Source organism: Calonectris borealis, chromosome 1 (assembly GCF_964195595.1).
Source record: "Calonectris borealis chromosome 1, bCalBor7.hap1.2, whole genome shotgun sequence".
In the NCBI taxonomy this organism is placed as follows: Eukaryota; Metazoa; Chordata; class Aves; order Procellariiformes; family Procellariidae; genus Calonectris; species Calonectris borealis.
In genome coordinates, this window is record NC_134312.1 from 89,674,129 (window position 1) to 89,686,351 (window position 12,223).

The 12,223-nt window shown below is 45.6% G+C and overlaps 1 protein-coding gene across 4 annotated transcripts in view; it reads left to right on the plus strand.

Moving 5' to 3' along the window:
- Nucleotides 1-11,424, plus strand: part of GSK3B (glycogen synthase kinase 3 beta) — a 151,810-nt gene extending 140,386 nt beyond the window's left edge. For 2 of the 4 annotated variants that reach the window (XM_075166473.1, XM_075166483.1), the window contains 2 exons: nucleotides 2,807-2,905; nucleotides 9,873-11,424. In XM_075166473.1, coding sequence (XP_075022574.1) covers nucleotides 2,807-2,905; nucleotides 9,873-9,940 — 167 coding nt within the window. In that variant the 3' untranslated portion in view covers nucleotides 9,941-11,424. Of the gene's footprint in view, nucleotides 1-2,235; nucleotides 2,444-2,806; nucleotides 2,906-9,872 lie in introns of those variants that run through there. The other 2 variants (XR_012676275.1, XM_075166488.1) reach the window with 2 other exon arrangements.
- The last annotated feature ends 799 nt before the right edge of the window (nucleotides 11,425-12,223 follow it).

Below are 12,223 nucleotides of genomic sequence, written 5' to 3' on the forward strand. Positions count from 1 at the left end.
AACATAACGATACTGAAAAAGAGCACTGCGCTATTTCTCAACACCAAGCATTTTCTTGTGTTTGGGGAATGAAGATGATCTGGTGTTCTAGTAAAGCTAGACATTTTCATTCCTGTTCCTTATTGGAGATGTAAACTGGCTGCAGATGGCATGATTTGATCAGGAGCAAGCCAAAGGTGTTCTCCCAGCTGATGTGAATGGGAGTTGGCTCTCAAATGAATTAGGACAGCTGCTCTGTTCACATCATGGTTTTGAAAACTTTGTCTGGATTGCCTTGATCACAATACCTCTTGCAACAGTATTGGTTATAATTAACCCAACCTTGAATTGCAAGTTTGATTTATATAAGCAGCTACAGTTCAACAGCTTGTCCAAATACTGTGTTGGAAATCACTGAAAACAGAGGTTCTCAATACTTTGTAGACTGCAGATACCACAGGTCAAGCTTTTTCGTCACTATTGACATGTCTTATCCTTACAGACGGGATAGCTGCAAAAATATGGCAAAACAAAAATTCAAACAAGTTCTCAAGCAAAGCTGCTATTAAACTTCAGCCAAAAGAGTTCAATTTACTTTGGTTATTTCTTGACTGAATTGAGTTGCTCCTCTAAGTGAAGTGTCAAGACATTCAGAGCATGCTAAATTTAAGAAACTTCATACCAAGAAAGATAATGTGGGGTCTGAGAAGAGAGGAACAAGATCAGTCTTCTAGTCTCTATGCAAGTTCTTTAAGGTAGCGTCAGAGAAATAGTTGCACTTGCCTTAAAAACAATAAAAAACAGTATGCTTGCCATAGTTGGTGCTGCGAAAGGAGGTGTTCTGATGGCATTAGATGAATGTATGGGAGGAATGAGAGTGGCGTCGAAGTGGCGTTGCAAGGGTGGTGTTTTGTCGGATCAGCTGGTTCTTTGGCTACAGCGATGCAGGCAGCCTATAGCTGCATCCTTGAGGCACCGCTTAGCACCGGAAGGTAGCAAATGTCATTTGGTTTCCTTGATGTTTTAGCTCTGCTCTTGTTTGGGTCACGGCCCTGTACTGCTGCCAGCGATGAGCAGAAAATAATGCGGGGATGACAGAAACTTTTAAAACAGCGAGCTGAACAGCAAATTCCCAGTAATAGCTAAAAACACTAAAGGAACAACATCTTCTAGCACAGAACAGCTAATACCCAAATTAGTATTAAAGTATAGGTTTATCACTGGTGTTCAGCTTTGACACTTGAGGATTCATGTTTCTTCAGCTTATTTTTCCATTTAAAATGGAGACTTATGAATTCTGAATTATATTATGAATATATGAATTCTGAATTATTCCCACATGAATTTGAGGATTGGTATTTGTACAAATACTGTGAGCATTGAGGCTTTGTAGAAGGACTAGCTAGGTCTGCTTAGACTGGAATGGAGTATTACAGGATAGATTGGATGGGTTGCAGATAATGTAGCAACTTCTGTTTGGTTCTAGACTGGAGCTTGTGTTCATAAGTGCTGAAATGCAGTCTCAAAATATGTAGTAATAAGAGGGTTGTAAGCAGGTGAGAGTCTTCTGCATCTCGCCCTCCCAGCAATAAAGAAACTTAATGTAACTTAATGGAGGAAAAAAAAATCGCCAAGTAGACTACTGATCCCTTTAGGCCCTAAATTTAAAGCTTGTGTTAAAGAAAAGCAATAGGCTCATAAAAATGAGCTCAAATAATTTAAGACTATGTACAAAACCACCTTACTGAACCCACGGCATGATTTGGACTGGTTTCTGTACAGCCCTTGCTATCTGGAGGTCTTAGATAAAAAGCTGTCTATTCTCATTTCTCCTCCAGATGACCTCCTGGAGCTCCAAAAGTCATCAGTCTCCTTCCATGAGGTGACTGTTCACATCCTTTTCACCGGATGTTGCTTTCTCAAGAGACAGTCAGTCACTCCTGTTTCTGAAACAAACAGGACCTGTCTTGTCTCGGCTCAGTCCCACCTTCTGTGAGGCACTAGATTCTCTTGAAAGGGTGCCAGAAGATTGTCATTTGTTGGCAATGGGTTGTCCTTAATCCTCCTACAGTTGTGGCTGTAAGATGCCTTTTTCTCATTCTGATACACATTAAAACTCTATTAGATTTGGAGCCTAAAAGACATGACTGTTTTTTCCTTGGTTTATGTCTTCAGAAAGAATGGTTGCATCATTTTGTTGTCCATTTAAATTGCCCAGCAGACCAATTCCCTTTGCCTTTCCCTGTGCCTTTAAAGGAGATGTCACCCCTTCTTGGCCTCGCTCAAGGAGACTGCTGTGAGAGATTGGTCTTGGGTTTCCGGGTCCTTGAGAAAGTGATGCTTGAGTGAGCCAAAGAACTGAATCCCTGAAGCTCTTGGAGCAACTGTGGCAGCTGCTTGCTTGCTGAACCAGTGCCCAAAGCAGCACCACTGTTATCAGCCTTCTCCTTGAGACTGATTGCAAGTAGGTTTGTGAAGAGAATCCTTCCAGTGCTCAGAAGGAAACAGTGTTATCAGGCTGTTGATAAGGAACGGGCTTGGCTGGTTCTTTGCTAACTCCCAAGCCACTGTCTTTCTCTAGGAAATAATTCCTTTGCACCACTACTTGTAGTTTTGACAGTCCTGCTCTGGAGACTGCCTTGCCGAATATGGCTGTGGCTTCCTCTCGCTAGTCAGCAAAGAATAAAACGTAACGTGACCTTTGGCTGTAAGGGCATGCGTCTCACCCAAGGTTGCTGTTACGGGAGGTGAACCTGAGGAGCTGAGCCTGCATGCGGGGCTCTTCATGGACGATGAGCTAACTCTGTTTGTTCCACCTCCCCTCCAGAACTGTCAAGTAACCCATCTCTGGCTTCGATCCTCATCCCTGCTCATGCCCGGAACCAAGCAGCTGCTTCAACCCCTACAAACGCTACAGCGGCCTCAGGTGAGAACGTGCGCCTGCCTGCTTCCCTCCCCACCCTCGCTCCCCCTGCCCAGGCACCTTCCCTCTGCTGTGGTCCGCAAGCCACCTCGGCCCTCAGGGTGAACGGGGAGGAAAGGTTCGTTCCAGCATCACCTGAAACTTGCTCTTGGTAGGTGGTCATTTGGGTGCTAGCTGTGGTCACCAACCCAAATCCTAACCCAGGGCTGTTAGTCTCCACGGTCAACTGTTTAGTTTGTTGTTCTCTCTTGCTCAGGCTTCCACTATTAAAAAAATCATTACTTCCCCTGTGTTTTAGCAATCCTTGCGGATTGGTTTGTACCTAATTTCTGAGCTCTCAGACAGTCTGAAGTTAATACTGATTTGGGGTGTGAGTTTGTGATGCCTAGGAAGAGGAGAAACGGCTAGCTTCAGTACACATGGCCTCCGTGGAGCGTGGATGGAGAGTATTTTTCCCCAAAGGCAATAGCACTTAAAAGTCTGGTTAGGGAGTTCAGTCAGTGTGCTCACTGCCTCGTCTAAGTAGTTGCAGTTGCTTCTTACTGAGTTTGCTTGTGTCGTCTTCGGGCACGAGGCAGATGCTTTTGGGTTTTGGCCAGCACTGAGTGAATTTCTTTTCTGCCTCTCATGCTCTCTCAAGTTTCTGTCAGAAACCTTTTAAAAGCTCACTGTTGGCCTGTAGCCACTCCATATTGTATTCTGTTGCCAGTGAAAGCTTAAAAGCTGGGTAATATCAGTTGGGAGACTCCCAGAGAAAATCCTAGGTGCTGCAGGATGTGGCAGAGGTGATTCAGTACGTGGCACTCTTCCCCTGAGTCAGACCTGAGTCAGCACAGCAGCCGGCTGTCTCGGGGCTTGGGCAACCAAAGGCAGGCTGCAAAATGGGTGTGCTTCCATACGTATCCTGCACGCCGTGTCCATCCTATTTGACAAGGGCTGTGACCCACTTTTGAGGTGCAGGGCACTTACTCAGTGTAAGATAGGTGATAAGGAGAAGCCCTCATTACAAAGGTATTCTTGAAACGTGCAGGAAAGCGTTTGCAGGTTGATGTGCCGGACAGTTTCCTGATATCTGATGTGCTTGGTCCAGCCGGTGCTGTATAGAAAGCATTTTCATACTCCAGGACAGACAGATGCACCCAGGTTTGAAAGATGAGGCTTCTCTCGGAAAATGTAGTAGCAGTTGATAAGGGCTACAGCCTGTACAATTTACATGCTCTGAATTTAGGAGAAAGCAAAATTGCTGTTTTCAAATTTAGTATGTTTGTTTCATACGCTTGGCAGTATTTTGTAAATAGTCATATTCTCTGTTTCCCTTTCATGTGCATCTGTTGCTCAACAACGAGTGAGGAAAAAAAAGCAGATAAAGTAGTAAAAGTGATTGAAAAACTACAAAATACAAACATGAAAAATTATTTTAAGCCCTTCTGAAAAATACTGTTTCACTTAATGTCCCTTTCATGCCTTTTAAGGAGCTCTCTTTGCCAAGATATGAGTCTTGAGGAATTAATGGGGTTAAGAAGTCTGTTTTCACCCAGCGCTTTCCGAGAGTTCATGTGGGGGGAAGATGTATTAGGCTGAGTCCTGAATGTGTCCCAAATGTGAAGTATACTAAAAGAAAAACCAAAACCAACCCCACCTTACTGATGTCAACATTTTTAAACCTCTGTTTGCAAGCACTGCACTGAGTTGAGATAGGACCTCTTATTCATAGTTCAAAACCCCCAAAAAATCCTTGTATCTTGGAAAGAAATTGTGAAAATTAAGTTCGGTATTGGGCAACACGCAGCTTTGGGTTTCTGCAGCACAGCTGGTTTGTAGTTTCTTACTGTTCTCACAACAGGCAGTGGGAATTTCATCAGAGTTGTGCTTTTTAGGATTAGGTCCTGTATGAGGTTATGGTAATCTGTTGTGCTTTGCATGCTACACCTAGTAGGAGATTTTCATAGAAGGGGGTTCCTTCTCTCCCTATACCCTCTGCACATCCCAGAGCAGTAAATTTCTAGTTCTTCAGTAACTGCTAAAGCAGCATGGGAGCAACTCTCCCACCTAACTCAGGGCATCCCAATAGGCAGGAGGCTTTTCTGCAAAATGTTTGCTCATGTGACTAAGCAGTACAAGTCCAGAAACTACTTTTTTGAGTGATGATGATGCTACGAAATGTAGCTCTCAAGGCAATTCAAAGGGCAAAGCAAGTTATATGTAACTGTAATCCACATTATCAGTGTGTAACTCTCCCTCTAGGAAGCAGAACTGGTACTGGGGTTCAAGTGTCCGCTGTTATGTCCAGCGAGGTGGCCTACTCTGTAAGCTTGAGGCGTAGGTGCACGTACATGGAAATGCAGTGTACTAGTTCATTACTGTAGATAATCCAGCTGGGCTGTTCTTACCTGCTTGCGGACAGTTACTCCATTTTCATAGCTGTCATGTTGGTATGCAGCCATGTCAGAATCTCAGCTTTTTGATAAGGTGTAAAGCACTGCTTTTTATCACGCACCAAGGCAGGGTCATAGTTAGAGAATAACTAAAAAAATGAGATCTATTTGTCCGAAGTCTAGCAAAGTAGTCTTTGCCAGGAGACTTGGCAGTGGTGCGGTGTTAAGAGATGGAAAGATTGGCTTTTCAACATACCAGTGCAGGTTTCATCAAGCCAGCAATACTAGCCCTTGTGCTAACCAATATGACACACATCCTCATTTTTAAAAGTTATCCAAAACGAGTAGTTTCTGTTAACTGATAGATTCACAGTGGTGATTTCAACAGCCCAATGCAACAGTAATCCTGGATCATGATCTTAAATGCAGGGGAATTATTATTGTAGGTAATTTTTGAGTGTTAAAAAAATGTATTTATTGTAAATCTCCTCTTCTGTTGAGGCGTGAAGCTGGACTCACTGTACTAATAGAACCTGGCTTTGCAGTGGAAGTGTTGCTGCACTGGCTTTAGTAAATTCACCTAAACGTTTGTGAGAAATTCTCTGTGACATTAGTGGCACGTCTAAAGCAAAGTGGAGGAAAAGGAACATGGGAGTTATTGGTCCCTGCTTGAAATGGTGTGCTAGCTTTCTGTGAATTATGCTGGGCATTGATTAAAAATGCCAGTGCAGCTTTATTTGTGTGGACACTGACTTGATCCAGCTGGAGGAGGAGGAGGAGGAGGAGGATGGTTTCACAGCCATGTGGTCACAGCATCTGAGAGGGGAGCATGCACACCAAGCCGAAAGCATATCTGCTTGTGTGACTTTCTTCCTGGATCAGCCAGCAGCAGTAGTTACCTCTCTGTTAGGCAGCATTAAAATGGGAAGAGCATAATTGCCATCTGCAGGGGAGTTGTGCCAGCAGGGATGCTGGGGTCATCGTCTTAGGCATCCTGCTGTGTTGATCCCATGTAATCCCAAATGCGATGGTGTGCCTGAACTTTCAGCAGCAAAACAGATTAGAGCTGGTGTTACCTGCCGGTGTGTGGCAGTTGAAAAAGACCACAGTGCTCCCTAAAATAAAAATCTAGTGCATTTACAGTATTCCCATTGAAAGAATTTTGGAAAACTTTAATTCCTTAACCAGGAGAAGAGGGGCAAGCAATTTGCTCAGGCTTCTGCAAGCTCAGCACAGGGATGAGTCCATGACAGTTAGAGGAGTAAAACTTGCGCGTTTCAGGCTTGCCAGTTTTGCTCTGAGCCCTGGATTTCTACATCCATAGGCAAGCAATAGGAAAAACGGGCTTTCGTCCTCTTCCCACTTGTCGTCTCAGCTGTCCTGTGAGGACTCCCAGGCTGGTGGTAGTTTTGTTTCTGTATCTCTGCAGGTGAGCAGCACAGTCTGTCAGCATTACAAATCCAACCAACTAATGCTGTCATTAGTGCTAATGGGCTTTCTCAGACCGAGTTGGCATCTCGGTCTTTCTCTGAACTGTAGCCCCATCTTTCCTGTCCGGGAGGTTTCTAAGGAGTGTCATGTACCCTCCAAGACAGCTGAGGCATTCCTCAGAGGGAGAAGCTGAATTGAAGGAGGTGCTCCACATTGATGAAAGATACTTTTGCCCTCTGTTCGGAAGAAGTTTTGGAAACAGCTGGCACTTACGCCCTAATGTGGTTTCACAGGCAGGTGTCAGGTGGGTAGTTTAGGGCAAAGAGGCTGCCCTGACCTCAAGCTGCAGTCTGCGGTGTAGTCATCTCTCCCATACCAGAGAGCTGCATGTCAGCTCCTAGCTTCGCTCCCCAGCAGGGCTTCCACGATGGCACAGGCCACGGCTTTGCAAAGCAGATGTCTTAGCGACGTTGCTGAAGGCCTAGATTTTCTTCCCTTGTGCCCAAATACTGATTTCTCATGGTGAGGAGGAGTAAGTGAATGTCCAGAGTCCCTCATACTCCAGTTGTGCTTTTTTTCTAGTGCTGGAACAAGCTCCTCTTTGTTCCCGAAATGTCCTGTCGTTGCGGAGTCAAAGAACAAGCTGGAATGTCAAAATACTGCATTTTCTTGCAGGTTTGGAGGCAGTACAGCCTTGAGCAGGCTCTGCACTCTGTCCCAGCCTGGGTGGGTTTCTTTATATTGTTGTGAAAAGCCCCATGTAAATGGTCTTGGGCTGCGTCACCTGGTTTATTTCCTTTTTAACATGTGGCATATATATTTCTCAGGAACTCCCCCATTAGAGTGATGATAGAAAAGGAACATATGTTACGTATGTTACATGAAGTAGCTCCATCCCCTCCTCTTTTTTCTTTATCTTTGCTCAGTAGCAATGTAATGATAACGATTTCAGCCTCTGCTGTCTTCAGGAATAGGAGATCAAAAGGCACATTTCATTTCAGCAAATGAAATACAAGCACTTTTTGTACACATACAAAGAAATCCCCTGCCAACAGTACAGACTCCAGCTGGACTGCTTGCATCAGGCACGGCAGATGTTGCATTAACTGGAGTTTATCCATACCTGAAAATCAATCTAGAACAGGCACAGTGAGAGTTTAAAGTGTGGAAACTATTACCTGTCTGGCTGGGTCGCTTTTGATTTCCATGGTCATCACTGGTCTGCATGCATGTGGGATTTGGGAATTGCTCCTTCAGGGTAATTCTCCACGTAGGAGGGCGTCTCTCGCGTGCAAGGCTAGCTTTCCAAATAGCATTGGTACTGTCGTCATGCTGCCTTGGTGCTTTTACTGCATGTGCTTTTTTTATCATGGTGGTGTCATTCCTTTGTGAGGGAGGGGTTGCAATTAATTTGGGGTGAGAGGAAAGGGAATGGGAAACTCCCAGAGCAGTTGTCTGGCATCCTCTGCCCACAGGAGGACTTCCCTTTCTCCCCACATGCTCCTCGCAGCATTTCCTTTTCAAATGGGCATCATTCTCTCTTCCCACTTGTCCCTTGTGTTCCTGGATGCTGTTTGTTTGATTGCCTATTTTTGTTGCCGTTGTCTGTGTATGTTACTTAATTTGTCGCTCAGCAAGTCTGCCCATCTCTAGACTCTCAATTCATTTCATTGCCTTTGCTCATGGCTGCACTTCCAACTGTGGTCAGGTCAATGTGGCAGGAGAGGAGAGGGGTTTCGTTACCAGGTGATTGTAGAGCACTGCCCGGCCGCATTGCCTCGCGAGCTCTTCTGTGCTGGAGAAGTACAACTGCACCCCCACGGCCCACCAGTTGTATTTTTATCGTGTCTGTTATTTATGCTAGTCATACTGTCCTTCAGTCTGAGGTCAGTAAACCTATTCTTTCTTTTTATAAGCCCTTTTCCCCATGTCTTTCGAATGCACCGTTTGCCCAGTCTGCCCCCTTCTGTACTGAGATAAGAAGTCCTTTTTTTTTTTTTTTTTTTTTTGCTGTTGCTTTGCATTTAACCTTACTTAAATTAAGTGGGAGAAATGCATGACGGTCTCTTGTAGACAACCTCACTTAATATCTTCCCCCCCCATTCCTGTATTTATTGTGATGAGTATTTTATGTGTTTAACCACTTTCCTTTTTGTGACCATGCTGATTAGATACTGCATAGGATGGTTCCAGATGAAGTTGGTGCATTTTTTTTCCCCTACCAACTCTTCTAATACTAAGAACAATTTCTTTAGAGAAAAAACCTGATGCGCGTGGCCTGTGAAAACACAGTTACAGTGAATTTCCTTTTGGTATTTCTTTGCAAACCCTGTGTTTTCTTGGAATGCACCGTGACACATGTCCACAATCCTGTGACTTGTCTCTCTGCGGAGCGCTATCCTGGCCACAGAAGAAAAGGTGTTGGAGACCATTTACTGCAGAGACTCGATCCTCTAACAATGTCGTATGCTTGCATAAACCTCGTTACTGGCTTCAGGCCTTAATGTTAATCTGCTTCAGCAGTTCAGGGGGTGGCAGATCCAACTTTGGTTGAGCAACACAGAATAAAGCGGTAGACTTGAGAGACGTTTTTCTGAGGCAACAAGTGCGTGAATTACACATTAACACAGAAGCTGTTTCTGCCAGGGAAGCAGGCTCCTCGCGTTCATCGTCTGCGCTCATTCACACAATTAAGACGCCTTTGTTACAAGAAGGCCTAACAATATGAAACTTTGGCACCAACGTGAAGCCTTGTAGTGGCCACGGATACTTGGTGCGTTAGCTTTGGCGATGCTAGTGTGCCTTGTCTTGCAGTTGGAGTTGCTGGAATGTAACGTGGGCAACCTTCCGCTGCGCGAGCAATGTTACATCCTGCAAAATCTGCTGGAGCCCAGCTGGGTGTTCGCGTGCCGGCGTACAAGCCTCAGCCCTTGAGGCTGCCTTTGTCCTGCTTAAAGACCATCTTCCCACCCTCTCCCCAGGCCGAACTGTTCCATCTGCACCCCCTGAAGTCAGGAGAGCATCCTAACCAAACGGCACCTCGGTGGGAGTTGTGGGGTTCTCTGTGCGGAGAATGTCGTAGCTGTTGTTCCGAATGTGTCTGTATTTTGGAGGTAATACTGGTTGTTTTTCTCTCTTCCCTTCCTCTCGCCTGTCATTTGCAGATGTTAACGCAGGAGAACGAGTTCAGACCAATAGTGTAGCTACAGCATCAGCCTCCAACTCCACCTGAACCGGTACCAAGCAGCCAGCTGCACAGGAAAAATCACCAGTAATTTGAGTCTTGCTCAGCAACACTGGTCACATTTGGAAAGAAAATTAAAAAGAGGAAAAAAAAAAAAAAAACAACAAACCAACCAACCTGTTCATTTTAGTGTTCAATTTTTTATTATTATTATTGTTGTTCTTATTTAACCTTGTAAAATATCTATAAATACAAACCAGTTTCATTGTATTCTCACTCTGCAGGGTGTCCGGGGCAGGGGACTAGGTGGGGGGAGGAGGGAAAGCGGAGCAATACAACACACCAATGTCTCTCCCCTCGACAATCTCTTCATGTTGGAAGTTTGCTGTTGTGTACTTCAGAACCAGGACTCTTGCCTCATGCCCCCTCCCACAACAGAAAGAAGGAAAAAAACAAAACAAACCAACAACAACAAAAAAACCCCAAACCTCATTCTCTGCTGAAGTTCTTTTTTTTAACCTCTTTTCTTATTTTCTTTTTAAGTGAAGTTTCGGACTTTGATGTAGTGCACAGCTTGAATTTGGTCGGGAGCTTAGCAGGGGTCATTCAACAGAGCTCAGCGTTTCTTGTCAGCGAATCCATATCCCAGGTTGTCTGAAGAACTGCCCCGGCTCGGTATGGGGAGCGGGCGACGTGGTAGGAAAATAGGTTGCCGTGGGGTGGGGGGGAGGGTTTGCCGTGTGTCTAAGGCTCGAACCGCTAGTGGAAGCCTTTCGTTTTAAAAATCAGTGCTAGCGATGAAGAAACCTGCAGCTTCATTATGGGAAAAGTCTCACCCAAGTGGGTTGTATATAATATAATACACACACATGCACGAACACAAGCGGTTAGCTTGACTGAAGCAGCTCCTTGGCCCAGCCGGAGCTCCTGCCCCCCGTGTCGCGGGCCGGTGCAGGGCAAACGGCCGGCGGAGGCGGCCGGTCAGCTCCCATCTTCAGCAGAGAAGAGCGGACGAACAAAATCCTCGGAGGAGGCGGGGGCCCAGCCGGGGATGTTAAGGGACTTTTTGGAAAGTGGCCACTGTGAAAGCTTTATTTCCCACCCCCCCCTTTCCCTTCCCCCCCAGGCTCTCGATTTGAACAGGCTTCCCTTTCCCGAGGTGCGTACAGGAAAAGGACACCAGGGTTTGTAATGTGAACTGTAACAGTCTACTGGTTTATTTTGTAATATTTTTTTTTAACTGCAGTTTTAACTTGCAGGATGCCACATTCTACGATAGTTCTGATTTTAAATCCACAGCTAGAATCTGTATTTAATTTCATCTTTTTTAATCTCTTGCTTTTTTTTGATCTCTATTTATTGATGCGTGTTGCCACGTCGCCATTATGTTTTTACATTGGTAGAATATTAATAAAATACACATCCGAGTGCTCTCGACAGTAATTTGTACCTGCTGACTTGTAGGAAAGCTGGCTATATGAGTGTGTGTGTATATATATTATATAAATATATACATGTATACATAGATACAATACTGCTTTTTTTATTTTGTCTACGATCTCGAAACAGTCTGACTGAAGCGTGAGGTGAATGCTTGTTCTAGTCCATCTGTTCAGGGTCCGGGTTTCCTCCCTGGGACAGCGCGCGGTGTGAGCACCCGTGTCTCTCTTCCTGAAGTCAAAGCAATATTCCTCGGGAAAGGGTCAGGTGAGCGGCCGGACGCAGCCGCGGCGTAGAAACGAGACTTTTGGAGACCTGATCTTGTCGTAGGCTTGCGGTTGGTGTCCGCTCGGGCCTTATCCTCCTTCAGAGAAACTGTAGTCACCTGTGGTGCTTACGAGCTGTTATGCGACCTGCGGATCTCTAAGGCAAGCGGTTGCTTTTCGGGAACGCGTGGACCTTCGCGCAGCCCGGGGGTAGCCGACAGTACCGGGGGCTGCCAGCTTCGGCAAGCGCAGCCGCCGCGGGGGCGGCAGGGGTTTTGCTCACGAGCTCGGTGCGTTTCTTCTTGTACTTTTTATCCTATTGGCGTGGGATTCTTTAGAAACTGTCTCTTAGCAGCCCTGGAACTGGTAAAAGCCCTGCCCTCTCCCTCCTGCCTGACACACGGCGGGTTTCGGGGAGGCGGGAGCTGTTTCAAGAGGTGAGTGACCACCTACCGTGAAACCGATAAACCCTCGTGTTATACCCCTCGGCAACCTGCTGTCAGGCACACACACACACAAAAAAAGGCTTTAAAGCTTTTAGCCGTCGTTAAATTCTGGCTGGCTGCAAAGGAAAGCACGCCCACGTTCAGAAACGGAAGGCTTTCCAAATCCTTCCATGCCACTG